The sequence below is a fragment of the Pleurodeles waltl genome, chromosome 7 (assembly GCF_031143425.1).
Source record: "Pleurodeles waltl isolate 20211129_DDA chromosome 7, aPleWal1.hap1.20221129, whole genome shotgun sequence".
Lineage (NCBI taxonomy): Eukaryota > Metazoa > Chordata > Amphibia > Caudata > Salamandridae > Pleurodeles > Pleurodeles waltl.
In genome coordinates, this window is record NC_090446.1 from 1501371431 (window position 1) to 1501393018 (window position 21588).

General features: G+C 41.1%; 1 protein-coding gene across 2 annotated transcripts in view; it reads left to right on the top strand.

The window, feature by feature from the left end:
* Window positions 1–21588, top strand: part of LOC138246590 (ly6/PLAUR domain-containing protein 3-like) — a 200549-nt gene that overhangs the window by 89424 nt on the left and 89537 nt on the right. For both annotated transcript variants that reach the window (XM_069201284.1, XM_069201285.1), the window contains exon 3: window positions 11245–11427. In XM_069201284.1, coding sequence (XP_069057385.1) covers window positions 11245–11427 — 183 coding nt within the window. The remainder of the gene's footprint in view (window positions 1–11244; window positions 11428–21588) is intronic.

The window sequence follows — 21588 nt, forward strand, 5'->3', positions numbered from 1 at the left end:
GGGAGGAGGTGGGAGGAACAGAATGCTGCTGTAAAACGTAGGCACTTACCAGCCTAAAACACCCACAATGAAAAGGGAGCAACAAAGAAATAAAAAAGTAGTCAGTCACAGCAATAGATAAATAAACCAAAGTGGAATAATACCGTAGTTGGTCAGTGGTCTGAAACAGAAAAAGAAGGGAGGAAAAAGGCAGTACTGACCACTAACGAGCAAGAGTTTTTAAAGGTAACTGCAACCAACAAATTTAACCAACTTAAGCCATAAGAAGTATACTAAAAGTATACAAGAGGTTGAACACATACACTCAACCTAATAAGGGCTCTTTCTAGACCAAGAGCTACCTTTCTTTTCCTATGGGAATTAACATTGGAAACGCTCTAAATTTCACCCCCACCTTATCTCGGCCACGCGTCACAGATCACTCCAAACGTTTCGGGCAGCAGCTCATGTGACTGTCAAATGTTTTTTTAGAAAATTTTCTGAAGATAACTTCCTACTGGCGACTGCCAGTAAGTAAGTAATATATATATATATATATATTTTTTTTTTTTTTCACTGAAAAAAAACAAAGGTTACATGGAAGTTATAGTTAAGTTCTGAATTTACAAAACCGTAGAATTTCAGCAGCTATAGTTACCTGAACTAACTATAACTTGCTCTCCCGTAATGCACTGCTTATGACCTCATATATTACATCACTCATGACATGGTTAGTGACACCACTGATGACATCACTGGTGACATCTCAGTAAACCAATCACAGTCTCCTTTTCATTTTAATATAATGTTCAACAACTTCTCACTGGTTTGTGTAGATAAGGCTTTGCAGTACTCCTGAAAAGTTAGCCAATACAATGTGAGTTTTGCCAGATCTGCAGATCCACTGCAGCGCTCATCGGGCCCTGTGTATAAATTCACGGGTGGATCCACGGGGAAGTTCAGAAATTATTTTTTGATGTTATAAAAAACACATCCCTATAAACACTTTTTTTTTAGCACACACAACCAAATCATAACATTAAATAATCATTATGAATCATTACTGCCTCTATATATGGTAAAACAAAGTATTTGTTTCTATTCCCTTCTCTAGCTCTGTTACCATGGTTATGCTGTCTGCAACATTCTCCTGCACCAGGTCACAAGTTCATAACAGTTTCTGACTAGAGCATGCTTAGTTTCAAGCCACATTTAGCAGGTGTGGTTGAATCTTTCAGGCTATTTTTACTGTTTTCCAATTTTTCTAACCCCAATCCAACATATACCTACAATTCACATAACCTCACTTCCTACCTTCACCCCAAACAAATCTACAACAGCCAATGGAATCATATCTTCCAGACTGTACCTACTACTCTTCATTTCAACTGATCTTCATGTCATAACAGCCTAATTCAGCTGCAGCCATCTCCTGTGTGCTTCTCCAGATTACCTCCAAGATGCTCAGAATGAGAATCTCATAGCACAGTTATGTGTTTTGGGCCAGAGAGAGTGGAAAAAAGAAGTGGTATTGACAGGGACCTAGGTTTGTCTAATATGGATATTTGTCTAATATGGCTATTACTTGGATTGGCAAAAGAGGCTTAACATGGCACTAATTACTTCCTTTGGTTGAAATTATTAAGGATTGCCAACATCCAAACCTTATGATTGCACGCTGTGATGGCAATGACCTGGGTGTAGTCACAGAAGTTGGTTTGGAAATCTTAATGAAGGAAACCTTTGGAAAACTAAGGACACTCTTCCCACACAGTGCTTTGTTTTTTTCAAACATTTGCCAAAGGCAGAAGTGGAGCTGATCAACTCAGTTCTGCCCACAAATAGAGAAATCCAGCAAACATGTTAATAAAACTGTTTCTGCATTCCTCAGGGACCATATCATGATTTATATATACCACAACAACTTACAATTTGAAATGAAGGGTATATACAGAAATGATGGAGTTCACCTAACAGAGAAAGACAACAAACTGTTCCTGCATAACTTCAGAGACTGTATCCTCTGTCATGTGTAGTAATCACCTACACATCGTAAACACAAAGGCTGTTTTCAGAGACAATCTATTACCCATATAAATATATATTTCTATTTATAGACTTCCTTTTTTTTCAAATCTCGCTTGGATCCGCGAATGGGCATGCCTGTGTAGGTGTGAGATTGCTTATAACAGTGTCTGCCTGGATGTCAGACTGAGGGTTTCTGCACGGTCCCAGATAGCCCATAAAGGGCTAACCAAAAAAAAAACCAAAAAACGAGAAAAAAAACTAAAAACCCTGTAGCTCTTTGTGAAGGTTGCAGAGCTTCACACTGAGCTTTGGGGGTTTGAGTCCAGCTGGACTCATTTGTATTTCTTTATATTAAAAAAATACATTTGCTATTTTAAATTGGAAACAAAAAGCTAATTCTAAGTATATCAGGCATCAAAGACTAAAAACTCTATCTCTCTTCTTCTCACTTTCGTTTGCTCTCTCTGTCTCTCTTTCTGTCAATTCTAATATACCCACTCAGACATTCATGCACCCACTCACATACCCACTCAGACATTCATGCAACCACTCACAGACCCACTCAAACACTCACGCACCCACTCAGACCTTCATGAATTCACTAACAGCCCCAGTCAGACCCTCAAGCACCGACTCAGACCCATTCACACAGTTGCACACCCACTCAGACGGTCACACACCCACTCACAGACCCACTGACACCCTGATGCACACACTCACGGACCCGCTCATATACTGTTGCACGCACTAAAACACTGATGTATGCACTCTCACGCCCAGACACTCTCACAGCCACTCTTGCCCCTGATACAGCCTCTCACATCTTAACACACCCAGAGAGGCCGCAGACAACATCTGCCGTGCATGCGCAAATGGACATGCATAGCATCAGGTTGGGTGGTTAGGGGGTTTGGCCGCAGGCCAGCCTTTGCGGGCAAATCTTACTGCAAACAGGAGAATGCCGTGCACAGTGCAAGTTTGGGTGCTTATGAGGGTTGGCATCAGGCCCTGTGGTTTGATTCATGCATAGCAATTTATAGAAAATTACTATACGTTAAAAAAAAACTAGAAATTCACTGAAAAAGACAAAGGTTACAGGGACGTTATAGTTAGGTTCTGAATTTACTCATACAAAACTATAGAAATTCAGCAGTTATAGTTAGAGTTTGTTCAAATAACAAAAACATGTGCCCTAAGTTAACTAAGTTAACTATAACTCACACCTTCGCCATTCACAGCTAATTACTCCATGGTATATCATTGATGACATTCTATACCATCTTAATTATTCTCACTGCAACATTTGCAATAAAAGTATTGATGAAACAGTTGTGCATGGCGAAGGCATGAGTTATAGTTACCTCAGGTCGCACGTTTTAGTTACTTGAAAGAACTCTAACTATAACTGCTGAATTTTTGGGGTTTTGGACGAGTAAATTCAGAACCTAACTATAACGTTCCTGTAACCTTTGTTTTTTTCAGTGAATATATATATATATATACATATATATATAAATAAATATATAGGCACAAACTATCTCAACAGAGGGGCAGGTACATCCTCCCTGGTGCGGCCCCGCCCTCCCTATGAACCTGGACATGGCCACGCCCCCTCCACTAGCACACTGCATGAGTTCGTTGGCATCTATTTAGAAGAAGGTGACCAGGCAGAATCTTCTTCACCTGAAAAAGAAGCTACCCTCCGATTGGGAGTCCGCCACTTCTTCTACATGCTGTGCTTACTATTAGCTCACATTTGAGACCCCTGGCAGCTTTCAAGGGTAAGCACAGCTTTTTAAGCACATATGAGCAAGTTACTTTTTAATCCTTGCAGCTGACTCTTTCTTTTTTGCCTCCATTTAGGCATTTTTCTGAGAGTATAAATTTACAGGTCACCTTTTGGGACCTGATTTGTGGCATTTCGACAGGTCTGCACACAGACTGTGCCCCTTTATGCAATCAGTATGTTTTACTTACATTCTTAACCTTCACCTATCATTTCACCAAAGATCTCCCTCTAGAGTGAAGGCATCACCCTACAACCCCAAGGAACCAAAGACCCAGTGAAGGCCACTTCACTGACCCGCTTCTGACCAAGGAGCCAGATGCCGCAGCTGGACCAAACTCCTCCTGTCGGACCGTGGGGACAAAACCTACCAGTGTGCCAAGCTTGGTGACAACGCAGCCTCTAGTGGCCAGACTATGCAATAGCCCCAGGTACTGGTCACTTCACGTTGGACACCCAGAAGGACAGTCCATTCTGGACTGAAAAAGGACCAGGAGGAAACCCCAGTCGAGCAACTTCAGGAGCCACCTGGACTTTCCCACCAGAGTGCCCTACCTGACCTGTAAGTGACCCTCAAAGTAACCAACATCCTGCGTCCAAGGGCACCTTTGTGCACAGCTCCTGGCTCACCCATTCGCTCTGCAACTGGCCACCCTGTGCTCTGTGTCGAAGATCCAGCTGTGCCCTAAGGGTCCCATACTCCTTGCAACCTCGACACCCCCACGGTTCCCACTGGACTTACCTTTAAGTCCACATGTGCAGAGCTTTTCTAAGTGGCCTCCCGCAATGGCCTGGCAACAGCACCTTCAACTTTCTGCAGCTGCTCCCGCTGGAACTGGGAGTCACCTGAACTTTTCCAGCTGGTCCAGGGTACCCATTGAAGACTTCAAACTACCTGCAAAAGGAGACATTGGTAAACGCATTGCCTGATTTACTGTGAATATTCCAAAGATTTCTCCATTGATTCCTATGGTGCGTAATTACGACAAAAAGACTAACTTTATTAAAACTTGAAAATTGATATCTTAAAAAGTACTTACCCAATTTTGATGCTCTTATAAAATCTGGAGTATTTAGTTAAATTGGTCACGAGTTATTCTTTTGAGTGTGTGCCTCGATTTATTGATACTGCGAGTACAACAAATGCTTTGTACTTCACCAAGATTAGCCTAACTGCTCGACCCAGCTACAATAAAAATTAGAGCTTAGGAGATCTATTTTTTACCTCTGTAAACCAAAGTTTGGTTGCCTGGACCCCTTGCACAGTGTGCCTAGCTTTGCACACTATATAGAGGGTCGCCCTCCTGCAGGCTCCAAGCTGGCTTCACCGACAATACAGGGTTGTTAGGCCTATTGTGAAAAGACAGGGCACAGCCTATTCAGATGCAAGTGGGTACTTAGCTCCGCTCCCCATCAAGCCAGTTAATGGCCTATTCAGGCTCTGCTAATCTCCGTATTGTGTGACTGTCTGGGGTGAATTCACAAAGTCCCAACTGTCAATTACACTCAGCAATGTTACCCAAGGCAGACACAGAGGGCAGGAAAATTCCAACTTTCTAAAAGTGGCACTTTCATACTTGTAATGATAACTTCGACTTTATTGTTAAAAAGAGTTTACAATTACATTCATAGGCACATACATTAAATATGTATCTCCTCTCATTTTGGAATTACAGCTTATTAAATTTAATAAGGAATCCACAATGTTATCCTATGGGAGGGGTAGTTCACACAGTAGTGGAAAACGAATTTTGGTGGTTTTCACTACCAGGACATGGAAAACATATAAATACATGCCCTACCTTTTAATTACACAGCACCCTGCCCTGTGGGCTACCTGGGGCCTACCTTAGGGGTGTCTCATATGTAATAAAAGGGGAGTTTAAGGCTTGGCAAGAGATTTTAAATGCCAGGTCAACATGTCAGTGAGACACTGCATTTAGGCTGCAATGGCAGGCATGGGACATGTTTTAAGGTGCTACTGAAGGGAGTGGCTCAGTACGTGCTGCAGGTTCACTGGGAACATTTAATTTACAGGCCTTGGGTATATGGTATACCAATCTATAAGTGACTCAAAAGTTAATTAGATAAGCCAGTCAGGTATATGTCAATCAAACCATGTTTAGGGGAGTGCGCACAAGCACTTTCACACAAATCAGCAGTGGAAAGGTGCACAGAGTCCTAAGGCCACCAGAGGAAAAATACAAAAAGAAATAGGAGGAGGAAGTCAATATGTCTGGGTATGACCATGTAGAGAGGGCTGTTTCCAACAAGGCACATCTTCCGTAACCTGATTACCAATGTGTTTATTGCTAATTCCTACAATATCAACCTCTCTTCCCAAAAGGGATAGGTTTGGAACCTCCAGAGAATGAACTGTAGAGCGGGTAGCTCCTTTGTCTTATCAAGAAAGACATGGGGGGGGCAACCATCTCATCATTTACATAACAGCCACATTGGTCTACCTCCAGCACTGCAACAAGTAAGTAATCATCCTCCCCACTCAGGCACCTTCATTGGTAATTATTCTGTGGGAAATCAATATCCAGAATCAATAGACTCTTGATAACCTGGAGTGCAAGGCATTTTGTTTTTATGTTTTGTTGGTTCACCGGAGCTATAAGCATGTTCATAGGAAACTGCACTTGATTTGGCATGTTCTGCATAGAAGCTGCTTGGGCTGGGACCATAGACTGCATTTGGACCTCATTTATATTTCTCTGTTTCTGAGGAACAAAATCGTTCTGGATTCAGTTTGGATTCTGCTTACACTCCCTGCTTCAATCCTCCCATCAAAAACCACAAGTAGTGCTTTTCTTCGACAGTTCAATATTTGTATTAATTCCCAAATTATTTATCACTCATCTACCTCAACCTTGTATCTATACCTTCCCATTTCCCATTCTCACAACTTGCATTGGTTGTGGTCCATTCATTCATTTTTGATACCTGCATCAAAGCACATAATTTGGTTTCTGCCATTTGTCTGGAATTATTTTGAATGTGAAACCATCAATATCATCTTTTTCTGCTCCACGTCACTACTGTTATCGGCATACTTCAGAATCTCATCAGTACTTTTATTATGCCAAAACATTACACTCTTCTGAATATGCGTACTGTGCTCCGGACGCAAACCCAAGACAAAAGCAGATAGGAAACCACTTGCATCACTTTTCTCAGGATCCTAGACTCAACTATGTTTCTTAACAATCTGCATAAGCCCCTCATAATAAGCATGCACTGATGGTTCTTGTGTACGGTAGTTTACAAAATCTTTGGCCAATTAATATGTTTCTTTTTCAAATGTTCTATCACTGCCTTAAGCTTTTCAGACACTATTTCAGCTGCAGCATTAGGACCCGAGACTCTAGCAACCTTAAATTCTGCCCACAAACCAAAAGGTACCACAGTCTCAAATAGCGTATTAAAATCTGTTTAAAGCATTTTTTGAAAATGTTGCTTATGAACTTTCTGGTAACAATTCTGTAGATCCTCACAAAAGTTTGGAAACATTTTCGTAAAGGCAAAAATATCATCTCTCAACCAAGGAACCCTCACAACATTCCCTATATTTTTTGCTCTTAATGAGAACTCTGAAACTGCCTCCAATTCAGAATCACTTAACCCTTCATTCTCTTTCCTGTTTCTGTAGCTTTTCAGCAGCAACTTTCTTTTTTACACCTCTCTTTACTTTTTCAAATCCCTCCAGTCTTTTATCTTTTCAACTAAATCTTTAATAGGAGCCTACAAAGTTCCTAAGCCCATTTACTTTTTTTCTTCATTAGTCAAATTGGTTTTGTAATTTCTCCGTATATTCCTCATTCTCATACAGCAAAGCATGGGATTAGCACAGTGTCATTCAAGTCAAGCTGAATAATTACAAAAGCCTTTTCACTACTCCAGTCACTGTGGTACAGCTGTAATATTAAATTTGTGGTACACATAGCAAAAGGCTTTGTCATCTTCTAGCTCAGATCGGATGGCACTGTGCTAGTCCTATGCTTAAAAATGCTGCTAGAAAAACAGACATTTGAGGTGAGCACATCAGAGTGTCACTGGGTTTGTAAGGTGCACCATATAAAGGAGCTGCTCTCCCCCTGAACCTGGGAACTACCCAGAGTTCCCTTCTTTCTTTTATGCACTTTTATATATATGTGTGTGTGTGTATATATACATCTAGATAGATATGCATGTGTGTGTACATATATGTATGTATATATATATATATATATATATATATATATATATACACATACATATCTATCTAGATATATATATATTATATATATATCTATATGGACTTTCTCCCAATGGAGATACTCACTGGGTAGTTATAGTTAGGTCTGCATTTCCATAGGAAAATATTTTTTGGGGTTGCTAATAACTTTGGCGCCATTTGATGAATCTTAACAGAACTTTCCAGAAACAAAGTTCATCCACCTCACCTCCTTCCTGGAAAGTTCTGGGATGATCTGTGAAGCGATAGCTGAGAAAAAGAGGATGGGGGTCCCAAAACCAAGCATTCCCATGTATTTTCTGTCATTTTTAGAACGTGAGTCCGCAAAAACTGCTGAAAGGAACTGCAACAAATTTGGCCAGAAACTGATTTAGTGTAAGTCATTCAGTAGTTTCTGAGAAATCAAGTTTAAAAAATATTTTTATATCTGGATGGCTAGTTCTAGGTACTCTTGCGAGAGTCCCACAAGCACAGCTTCAAGAAATAGAGCTTCTCTTTGGCTGAGTTTTTTTTCCCTTGGGCCATCTCCCTCCAGGGCGTGAGGGTCCTGCGGGAGCAAGCACTCTGACTGACTGGCCACAACATAGATAAAAATGTTGCTGGACCCTAACACGTGTGAAGAAGTCACTCCACTGGGGCCACAATTGTTTAAAAAACTGGGGTTTGTGCTGAAATCCGCAATACTACCACAGGATCGCGGCAAACATTTTTTTATTGGCGAGCAATATGTTTTAAAAAAATGAATATGATCAAATGGGTGGGCCAGGGCCCGGGGTGTATTTTATTTGGGGAAGTGGGCATACATGGGCATACATGGGGACTCTCCCTGAGCCTGTTTTGGCCCCCAGCATCCCAGGGCTCACAATTTAATAGAAAAGGGGAGGAGTGTGTGCCCCCTGAAGCCTTTTCTAAGCCCCGTGGGCCCCATCTTCCAGGGACGAATTATAATTGAAAGGGAGAAAGGCAGGCGGCATAAGGCCCAAAGACTGCATGCTAGTAGAGCATTGGCAAGGGAGTGGGCTCAGTGCCTGGCCGAAGGCTGTGGGCCGAGTGGGGTTGGGTTTTATATTTGCTAATTAAATATTACTTATGTAAAAAAATAACAAGACATTCATGAAAAAAGGTTAAAGTGACTCTATATTTAGGAACTCAAATTATTTCTTACTTTCCATTGGAAAAAAACTTAATTCACAAAAAAAAAAAGTTCAAGTAATGTTATAGTTAGCTGAAAATTTCAGTGACAACCTAATGTTTTAAACTCAAAACACTGAAATTCACCAGTTATAGTTATCTCAAGTAACTATAACTAGTTTGCTAAAGTAACTGTAACTCATGCCCTCTCATTGCCCTGCTATTACCTCACATATTACATCACTCATGACTTGAAATCACCAATAGCATCACTGTAACATCTGAAATGACATCAGTCATGGCCACACTGTGCATGGCAGTGGCATGAGCTTAAGAACAGATCACTTTGATTATTTTGAACAAGAGATTGTGAGATACTGTGGAGAAACAGAGACAGCATGGTGGTTCTGGTTTACCAGTCTAGTTTATTCTAATTCCAATGAATCTTAATGAATTCAGTTGGAAAATCTGTCATGGATGCCATTTAGAGCTTGCAAGAAGTTGAATAGATGAAAGTTGTGACTTCTACTCCAAGGGGCCTTTTCACAAAGGTAAAATCGACAGTTTTTTCTAACTTTACTACTTTTGGCAGTACACCCTTTATGAGTGTATAGTTACTTATAAATGTGAGCCAGTTAAAATGTCAAATAGGACCATTATGTTACTAATAGTTCAGACTTTACAGCTGTATTTGGCGTTCTGCAAACTTGGCAGAGACCTCTGCAGGTGGAGAGGATATCTCTCAAAGGTGAAGTATAGGGAAAATCATAAGGTTTTATTAAACTTTAACAATTAATATTAATTAATTAATTAATTCCATGTAGTTATTGTAAATGTAGAACAGCATTACAAAAGTTACAGCATTAATAACTTAATTTGAAAACATAATAGTTTGTGATATTATTACATTGAATTAAAATTATTTGGCTGCAGCTTAAATTTAAAAAATCATCACACTGAAGGGATAAAAGAATATGTATTAATCAATATTAAAAGTAATGAGTAAAATGAATTAAAAGTAATGTGATTATATTTACATTTTAAAAAGTTGTATGTTTCGCAAAATGTAATAAAACATTCTTTTTTAATGATTTTTTTAACATTAAATACAATGTATTTATATGTTGAAATGGTTTAACTAATTTAATTTATTTTGGCATTAGTTTCCATGAGGTTTTATTTTCAGTCCTTACTTGCATTCTTTTGTATGGGAGAATGGTGCAGTATCAGTGGTTGGCCATGTGTGGTGATGGTCTTTCTCCAGCCCTGACCTGAAGGACTTTTACTAGTGTTTTGGTTCCTTTTTGGCTCCTGTATCTATAAAGGGCAGTTTAGGAATAACTATGTTGTTATTCTTTTGTGGGTGGGTGTTTGTCCCTCCCCCAAAATCCCTACATAGCCCTCTCTGCGCCCCTCTTTAGTCTTCCCTTAACCCCTTCCATTTAGTAATAAATATTCCCCATTTTTCAGCCACTCCCCTCTGACCCTCCTGCATTTAATACTAGAACGGATACGTCTGTGTGCTGAGGTCTTCCTAGTTGGGGTGGAGATCTCTGCTCACAAAACAAAAGGGAGGCGGAGGCAGAGACCTCTGCACATTGGTATGTGAATTGTATTTTATAGTATGTTAGTGATATTGTAATACTACTGAATGTACTACAAAATGTACTTTATGAATAGCCCCCCAGGTTTTTTAATCCTGTGATTCTCAGTTATCAGATCTGCTGTCTCTGGGATCCACAGTAGCCACAGTAGCTACCTTTTAGAGATACAGATGTTGAGTGCACCAACATCTCAAGAAAGAACCAGTAGTTGTAGGTTTCACTTGGAAGTATTTCATCAGTGCCTGAGTGTGAGGGAAATAAATCACTTTATTGAGTATTTTTTGTATAACGATTATGTGATGTCACTTTCTATGTTATTGTCAATGGGCAAAAGGGCATGGCGCACCACCTCGTTAAGTTTCATGAAAAAAATGTCTATCTATTCTTCTTATGTTCTAATAAATAAATCGACCTCTGTTTTTGTTATCCACTCCTTTGAGTTTTTTTTTTGTTCTCTCCTGTCTCTCTTACATCAGACAAACAACATTTGTCAGTGGCAAAAAAGGGGTGTGACGTTGGCCCCCAGGCAAACATGGAGCACTCAACAGACTCGCATGACAACTCATATGTCCATCTGAAAGTTCACGCCTGCTCTGACGACCTCTGTAACACGCTGCTGACTAAAGAATCCCTGCACAAGCCGCAAGCCAACCAGACTGGTAATTCTCCTTGAAGCAACGAAATTCCTACATATTCACTTTGAAAATATAAATAAATATAAGGCATATTCACAACAGGGTCCCGTAGGTTGAAAAGATAATATCACGATAAGATTATGCCTATGTCTCCTTATGAAATGGTCTTTAACTCTTGCTCTTAATTTAGCCTTATAGCCTTCGGTAGCTGACTATGCCGACCATTAAAGGCCCCCTGCACCATTAGAGGTCCGAGCTAAAGGCAACTAGAGGGCAGAATGTTGTAATAAATAAAACAAAGGTCACACGGAGCCCAAGGGGATTGAAATCCCACCCGGTTCTGTGAGGCCTTTGTTCATAGCTGTTGCTCTGTGAAAAACATTCGAATGTTGGAGCTCGGGCTTCTAATAGCCATTAGAAATCCGGAGCACTCCATTGTCTTCAATGGAGCTCCAACATTCCAATGTTGTGATAGAAATTATGTCAGTGAGAAAAAAGAGTTAAAGAAACTACACATAGCTTCTCAGCATGGTAGATCTAGTTCAATGAGAGATGAGTTCGCTCAAATTGAAAGTTCTACCATAGCCTTGTTGTACTGTATGGAAGGGATTTATTGACTCAGTCCACTTCTAGATTACTACAAAAATGCCCACATGTTCTCCGTTTATATTTATTAATTATTTATAAGAAACTAAAATGTAACTATAAAAAATGGTGTTGGTAGCCTAAATCGAATAGCCTTTAAGGTTTCTTTACATATTGTATATTTGAACACGGAAACAAGGCTAGGCTTAAGGTTAACTCATGCTCAACAAGTAAACAGAAAGTACAACACATTATTCTTAGATGATCTACTTTAACAAAACATAGATTGTTATAGGAACCCAGTTGGGAGCACTGAGCGACTTTGTGATACAACTTACACAAGTGATTATTATTATTTTCTGCTGAATTAGTATGTATTCTTGCTAAACTCAAATATAAATAGTTGCCTGAGTAGCTGAAATGTATTTTGTGTTATCATAAACAAAGAGTTTGAGGCTACTGCTTCAGTGGAGCAGGTTATGTTATGTTATAAACATTCTAACGTGAGGTTAAGTCATTTAAAGCCAGGTCTTCACGGCTCTCCTGATTTGCAGCATGTCTTATGTTTTATGTAGGCTAGACTGAGAGAGAGTTAGTTCCAGAGTTTGGCTACTGCCACCTGGAAGGCATTCCCTCCAGACTGAGCCCTCCTAGATCTCTGTAATGTTAGCAGATAGAAATGGCCTGACTAATGTGTAGCGCTAAATACCAGACATGAGGATTTTTTATGATTACTTTTTCAATCAGAAGCTAATGCAAGCTATCTTGTGCCTTGGAAAAGTGCAGGAGTTCCAAAGCAAGTCAGGAGGCATCATTTTGTATCCTTTTTCTTGAGTTTTGATGATATGCCCAGAAAAAGTGACTTGCAATTTTCCAGGCGACTCCAAATAGTCACCTGGATCACACACCGATGGGCTAAAGAAAAAGGAAAAAGAAGAAGGTGGAAACCAGGTAATTGGCCTGTTTCTCCAGTGATCCATATGGAAACCTACATTTTTCATTGCCTTTGCAGGACAAGAAGGGTTCTTGCCAAGAAAGTGGCTATAAGTCAGATGAAAGTGAACCAATCGATTGAGAATGATTTATCAAGAGGACATCAGTTTTGTCAGAATTGAACTACAGGGAGTTACATTGAAGCCAAGACGAAACTGCAGTCATACATTGATGGAATACAACAAAAGGAGCACCGCCCTCTTGACCCTATTCACCCAAGTTAATAATGAGTTGGGAATCATCTGCATAATTCCTGCAGTTTAAACCAAATGATCCCACTAATTATGTTAAAGGACGAATATAAAAATGGGAAAGACTCGAACTTAGGGCTGACTCTGGAGGCACTCCCTGCTTCAGTGCCTTAAGTCCAAACCTAAAAGGGGTCAGAAAAACTGCATATAAGTAGTACTTAATCCAAATAGATCCACTGATATCTGATAAACTAGTCTTGTGAATTCTGCTTTATCTGCCGCCAGTTGCAAATCATCTAACACCGACAGTAGAGCAGTTTCCATGCTGTGTGATGGTCGAAATATAGACTGGATGGTTTCCAAAATCTAATTTTGTTCCAGAAATCTAAAGAGCATCTGTTAAACATGTTTGGCAATTATTTTAACAGTAAATGGCAATAATGATACCATCTTGAAATTGGAAAGGATAATTTGATCCGCATTTGGTTTTATTTTTATTAGAGGAACTATTAGAGCCTTTTTTCACTCTACAGGTACATGGGTACATATGCAATATTTAAGGAGCTGTTTCAGGCCTCTAGCAGTGCTTGTGCTAATTCTGCAATAGCAGCCTTTCAAACTCTGGGTGGTAGGGGGTCCGAAAGGGAGGCTGATTACATAGACCTAGCATGAGAAATGAATTGTTCTAGAGTAAGTGTATCTAAATATTCCAAATGGGGGCACCCAGGGCTAACTTCTTGTTAATTATAGATACCCCTGCCATACCGGATAACCTTGAGGGTCTTGGATTGCAAGTCAGTACAGAGAGATCTATCCCCGGTTGACCAATTAAGGATAAATGGCCTCTGCACTGCACCGTTTTACAAATGGTATTGATTTTACCCTCAAAGTAGTTAAAGAGATTGTTTACCAGGACCTGATAATATTCCTCTATGGTCATCCCACACTTTGGAGAGGCTAAGTAGTGAACTATTTTAAAAATATTCCTGCATTTGCAGCTGACAGGATCCCATCATAGTAGAGATCAGCCTTCTGAGAATTTATGTGTATTGTATGGTATGGCTGCGTGTCCTTACCGTGGAATACACACACAAAACGTATCTTGAGTCCAGTCAGCCTCGTCTGAACAACCTTAAGTACCTAGCCTACCCTGGGTAGCTATGGCTTCGACAAGTCAGGCTCGCACAAAGGAACTGGAAGAAGTATGGTTAGATCCTCAACTTTCAATGTCACAACATGTCAATAGAATAGCTGGAACTTCCTTCGCTCGGCTTAGAACCCTTAGGAAGGTTATAACAATACTTCCACCACTCACTAGAAGACTGGTTATCCAGGCACTGATAGGTTCTCGTCTTGATTACGGCAATGCATTGTTTGTAGGAGCACCAAAATATTGTACCCAGAGGCTGCAGAGGGTGCAAAATGCAGCCGCACGTCTACTTTTAAATACCCCTAAACATCATTCTATACAGGCTGCAATCTCATCCCTACATTGGCTTCCAGTGGATAAAAGACTTCAGTTTAAGACGTTATGCCATTTTCATAGATCCACATTTAATCATGGCCCTGAAATGCTTAAAACCCTGGCATCTGTATATATTCCGACCAGACTACTGAGATCCTCCTCAGCTATGCTGGCCACAGTTCCCACAGTAAAGAAAGCAAGATCGGGAGGAAGATCCTTATCCTATCAAGGGGCCATTCTTTGGAATAGCCTTCCTTTTAGTATTAGATCGATATCCCAAGAGATTTTGTTCAGGAAGGCCTTGAAAACCTGGCTATTTAAAGCTTAATCTCTATTTGAATTTAGATGGTGACATTGGCCGTTTTGCAGAGAAAGCGCTACGAGGCCTTCGGGCAGTTTTAGGCGCTATATAAGTAGTTATAACATAACATAACATAACTTGGGGGCATATTTATGAGCCCCTTGTGCTGCTGTTGCGTCTCAAGTTTCAGGTTTCATTCATGTTTCGGAACTCCAAGGAGATCCACATAAAAGAAAATCATATGAATATGTACACCATCCCGTAATTCTAAAATAAATAAAATGCATTCTGATATACATGGAATCAGATCAGTTAGCTAAAAGCACAAATCAGAATCAATAAAAATTTAAAAAATATTTTTACATTTTTTAAAAAATTGCTTACAAAACCAGTCTTTAGGGGCGATCGGTAAGAAACTGTCAGGATTTCGAGGAAGGTCGTACAGATAGCTTTAGAAAAATAGGCCTCAACCGTATAATACAGACAATACAGTCAAAGCACGAACAGACAAACAACACATGATTCAAATCTTGGATCCCATTCTCACAGAAATTGCATATTTTAGAGGAACCATACCATTTATTTAGATGTAAGACAGTTTAACAAATGCATATCTAACTGCAACAGTATGGAAGATCGTCTGACTCCATGGATCAAGTTCTATATTACACAAGGTTGCATTTTATTGATGAAAATAGAGTCATTTAGATGTTTTTTGTATATTTTTTTTGTGAGGCAACATAGGCACAAACCTTGCAATCATATCTATGGGGCCATGCAAAGCCACTTTGCTTGGCCTCATAGATATGGAATAAAGCAAGGCAGCCCAAATGGCTGCGTTGCCTTACTCTGCACAAGGGAGGCATTCCTTGGGAGTTGCTGTGGGTATTCCCATGCAACACACATGGATTTTGATGCATCCCCACATTTACAAAGAGTTGGAAACCTATGGATGCGCCAAAACCTAACCCCTCTCCAGGAGAGGTTTAATGAGGAGAAATATCTTTATTTCTCCTCTTTTTTCCCTCTTTCTATGTGTGCTGCATTCTACATTCTGCAGTGCACGCAGAAAGAGGAAAAAGGTTCTTCCTGCACAAAACAATCCAGCATGCAGTTCACACTGCAAGAGTGCCTGCACTGGTGCTAGGAAGTCCATTGGAGTCAAGAATAGAGGGAAAGGACAGGTATGCACCACGGCTATAGATACTTTACATTTCTGCCCTTTCCTTGTGATGCAGCGCCCTGCACAAACAACTCTTACATCTGAGCCATAGTGTCAACCATTTAACAGTACCAAGCAACAAAATAAGAAAGCCACACAACAGTAAAGAAACACAACATCAATTTATAAAAATAGATTATATTTTCATGAATTTTTAGATTAGCAAAATTCACTTGGGAGTTCCGGGGAAACAGATTTTTAAAGCTTTATCAAATTTTAATTCAACCGCAATAAGCAATGGTCAATATAAAGTTTACAAACTTTTGAAAAGTTTGGAAAAATTACTTCGGCTACTTGGTCCCTGCTTGGACTTGGGTGACCAACTCCAACACAAAAAAAGTCTGAGAGTCTAATGGGGTAGATTTGGACAGTTACCTGGCCACCAGATCGTTTTCCAGTCTGGTTCCAAACTTTACAGTGCGATCGCCATTGATGACAATGGAGTGGGCCTGATGCTGAGGATACAGGAGATGAAGATGCTCAGGGATGCTCCAAGTGCTGTGAGGTTGGCAGGTGTGCCTTCATGGTTATTTCTCAGAGTGCCTTGAAACGCTCTTTGAGCTGCGGGTGGGCTATCAATATCCGTACACCGTGGTCCTAGCGGTATACTTTAGTGGAGGCTGGTATCCCTTTTGGGAACCAATCTAGACTCACATGACACTCCTGGATCAGGCTGACTTGGGTGCGACTTTCGGCCACTGAGGATCGGTCTCTTTGGACGCCCAATGGCAGTCAGTGGGGATTCTTCTGAAGTGGCATGACTTGCCAGTTTCGGCTACTTCAGCTCTTCTGTCCTTGGAGCTGGTTCCAGGTGTTCATCCAACTGACCCTTTGAGTCATTACTTTAGGCTGAGGCTGCTGCATGACTTTTCCCCAAGCCCAGAGCCACAGGCACAGTCCTCTCTTCACTAGCCGAAGGTGCAGCAGGTGCAGTCTAGCAGAAGGTGCAGGCTCTCTTTGTGTGGGCCAGGGGTCAGCAGGGCAGTCCTTCTTCTGTCATTGTTCCAGTTCTGATATGATCTGAGGTTCAAAAAGGTGCCCTGGGATTCATGATGCCAGTGTGCCATATTTATTCCAAGAAATTGACCTGTGGGGATAATGCGGTCACAAGACTACCAGGTCCCCTCCCTCTTGGTGATGACTTTCCAGCAATATGTGGCATCTGACAACCCAAAGTGGTGTGTTCTGCCAACTCCCAGGATGTTTTCACCCTTTCTCAGCTGTTAGGATTTCAGTAGCCCACCATAGAAGTGTGGTTACCTGTGGGCTACACAACCATGGGAAAACTGGTTTGAGCACTGGTCATCCCTCTCTGGCCCTGTCACCAGCCCATCTACCCGGACAAAGGGCAGCTCCTCTTGAGTGTGATTAACATTTACCCACCGAAGGCAGCTTCACCTTTGAAGCTCGCATTTTGGGCTAACACCGTAATTGGCTTCCTGCGTAGGGGAGGTAACACCTTGCACTGCAGCAGGATTCTCTTGGAGTTGTTCACACTACTCCCCACATGGGCAGAATACTGTCTGGTGGCCAGTGACCATGTGAGCCCATTGAACAAACTGGGTTACAGAGTGGCAACTTTCAAAATGTGGCATTTCTTTAATAGTGACATTATATTTTACTTGGGCATCAAGCTGGGTGTAATGCCACAATTGATTTGACAACTTACAGCACCCAGATAGGCAGTCTCATTCAGAAGTTAGCCAGGCATAGGGGTCAGCTGGTAACCCTGTGTTAGCCAATGGGGACTTCTAGCCATCCCACAGCAAAACAACAATTTGGAGGTGTTGCTTCTAAGACATATTTATAAAAATACATGTCCTACTTAATAATGTATAGGTCCCTGCCTTAGGACTCTATAGGTCTTCCTTAGGGGAATATTGCATGTATTGTTAAGGGAAGTGGTGGCTTTGCCATTAGTTTGAATGGGAAAGTCGAACTAGCAGTGTGACCACTGCTCTGCCAGTCTGCATTGGCAAGCAGGGAGCCATTTTGTACTTTGTTGCACACAGGGTGGCACAATCAGCGCTTCAGCCCTGGGTGGGCACTCTTCCTTGAGTACCATATGGGGGGTTATGAGTAACTCAGTACTAGCCAATTGGGGGTAGCCAATTTGACATACACTTTGTGATGAGTTAGAACACTGGCACTGATGTCTGGTTGGCAGGCTTACAGAGTTGAGAAACCAGCAGCATCAGTCCAAAGATGTGGGAGTGAACATGCAAAAAAGGCATTTTCTTGCAAGTCTTAGCTACTTCAACAATAAAAAAATAAAAGAATTAAGGCCTTTTTATTCTCCCTGTCACAACCTGGCCAAGGCAGGGTAGTCTACCTGAATAATCTTTCTAGCTGCTTGTGTGGTATTTTAGATGCTTTAAGTAGGGGGTGTACCACAGAGACGAGGGTCTCACCCTCCTGGGGCTGAGCAGTTTTTGTGGTAACACATTGTCCAATGCTGTCCCTATCCACTGGGTATTACAGTCCTGTTTGTCATCCTAAGTTTTTTAATAAAGCAAGCAATAGATAGCTTGGCCCAGGAATGTTTCTCTAGTAGACCCATAGGTGTCTTGTCTTTGTTAGTTTGCTTACAGAAGAATTTAACCAGATAATGAACAGTCCATACTATAAGTACAAATAGATCACTTTGAGTTGTATCAATTAAACCAAAGATTAAATCAAGAGTGTGAGAAACTGGATTATTAGTTGGGGTGGATGTGGGTCCTCACCAAGTAATAATGTCGCTATCCTGTACTAGGTCCAGTTAGGTTTACTGAATTTAAACCTGAGCTCAACCCTTGGTACCTGTAGCTCGGAGCCAACAGGCTTAACTTAGGAGAAAAGTGTAAAGCATTTATCAGTAGCAAGACAGGTAAAACGTAGAAAACACAACACAATAAAAACCTCACTCCAGTTTATACAAATATTATAAATTTGAGTCAATAATTAGACACCAAAACAACATAAACTGGATATAGGGAACTTACCAGAAAAGTTTCTACTTCTGAATGTTGAGGACTTCACCTGTACCGACGACAAGCAGCAGTATTTATGCCTCGCATTATACTGTAAGTTGGGGATACTCCTGGCCACTTCCTAACCAATAGTAAAAAAGTACTATCCAATTGAGGATAGCCGATTCGACATTCACTTTGTGGAAAAGTACTCACGGCTATCTCTACCCACTTTTGCAGCAGTTCCTGTGGGCCCTACAGCAAACAATCCCACACTGCCCCTTTCTTTCTAAAACAAAGATGACAGAGCCCATCTTCCCTTATGCAGAATTCTTGTGCCCACCCTAGAATTGTGGCCAGTAAAATGAGCAACCCTCCTCTGTGGTCAATCTGAACTGTTTTGGGGGGCAGGTTTCCCCCTCTGGGACTAGCACCCAATTGTCTAGTGCCACAATGCGAAGGGACAGGCCTGGTGTCAGATAACATTTGTTTGTGACAGGGGAGACATCTTGGAGTTAATTCAGTTCCTAGCAGAGCTCAGGGATCCTCCTGTCAGTAGGTCACACCACCTCCCCTCATCCAGGCCCGCCTTTTCCTTCTCCGGGAGCAGCACTTAGCACTTCATCAAAGAACTTTCTCAAGTGACGGTGGAAGCTCAGCAAAAAAGCTTCTGGAAGCTTTAGACAGAAAATGGTAATTTTGTTTAAAAAAGTGCTGTTTTGCCAATAGCTTCATCAAATTTGACTTAATTATTGCGCTTGATTTGAATTAATAATCAATTTAAGTCTTTGAATTATTATCTAGCTAGCAATATTAGATTTAATATTGTAGCCGAGGGTTTTCTTATGGCACAGGCAACCTTGAGACAGTGAATTTCTGCCCATAAATTAAAATCTTTTACTACTATAAAATAAGCTTGTGCCAAAGATAAAGAAAGTACAAAATCTAAAAAAGCATTGATAAAGGATTCAACTTGTCCCGATGGTCAATAGAAAATTACACTGCTACAGAAGCACTGAGATAGGGAATGCAATTGAGAAACCTAGAAGCTATACTAAGGGAAGTTCACTAATGTGAGTTCTCTAATCGTATACTGAGCATCCTCTATTACTGCCACTCCACTACCTCGTTTGAGAGGGCCGTGGAGATGAAGAACATTAAGGCCCCTATTACCACCCTGATGGTCCAATGACCCTATGCACTACAGCATTGCTTCCGGCTCTATTACAAGCTAGAGACAATGCTGTAGGCCGTTTCCCACTGGGCTAGAGGGAAACTCGTAATGGGGCCAGCTGGGAGGCGCCGCACTGGCAGCAACCTACCCGTTGGGACTGCAGCAGATGGGCTTTTCCATCTGCCAAAGTCATAATAAGGCTCTAAATCCTGTGCAGAACATTTGTGCTATATCTGAGGAACATGTATTTGAGAACCATGTTCAGTAACAAAAAAAACATGGCTTCTAAGCTTGTCCCTTCAACCTCAAGACAAGCATTTACAATGCAACGGGTCTCGCGTTTGCTCATGTTATAGCTGATCGCGTTGTAAACTCCTAACCCGACTTTTCACCTATCGGGCAAAAGTGCATTTATGTACGTAACCCGAAAAAGTGAAATCAACTATGTAAAGCACTCCGCTTCTGCCAAGCGAGATCGCGCTCGTAAATTAGAGAAAAAGAAGTCCACGAGCCGGACAGAAAACAGCGAGCCTTGCATGTTTTCTGTACTTGGTCGCTGCGCTCGAGGAGGGCTAGCCACTGGAAAAGGCATGACATATGCGTGCCTTCGACTAATGAAAGTAAGCAGATTTTATTAGGCAAGCCCACGAACCAATAAAAATTACTGACCTGAAGTTGACAGGGCTCCGAGCCCTTTTCTAAATACTAAAGCGTCTCGCTGCGATACGCATGCGCGAGCGCATGCAACGCAGGCTCGACCCTAAAAAAGTAGTGGTAAGGCTTGTGCGTACTCCGTGTCGGTCCATTTTATAGAGGCAGTCCCTTCCAGAGATGTTTCACAACTTAGGGCAAGAGATATAGCATAAAAGGGCTGGTCCACTCAGCTGCCAGAAGGGAAAAAGGCAACTTTAAGCAACAGCAATGATTTAAACACTTTTCACAACTTAATAGTGATCTAATAAGTGTGCAAATATGCAAAATCTTAAAAATGAAGAGTTTAATTTTTAAAATAGGAGTCACAACTCACACTAATGTATGCAGCAGATAATAACATAATATCTGTTCTGGTAGTTTAGGTTTTAAATATCTAGGGTCAGATTTACAAAACCTTCATGCAACCCAGAGAGTAAAGTTGCTGCCCTGTGATGCTCAAACGGAAGGACTGCTCTATATCTTTAAAGAAATTACTCAGTTCTGCTTTCTCTGTGCATTTGCGCACTTTGACCTGCCTAACACCAACGCAGACACCCTGGTGCCATAATGCAGGGGTGTCTGCGTTGTGGTCTGTATAGGTTTTGTGCAG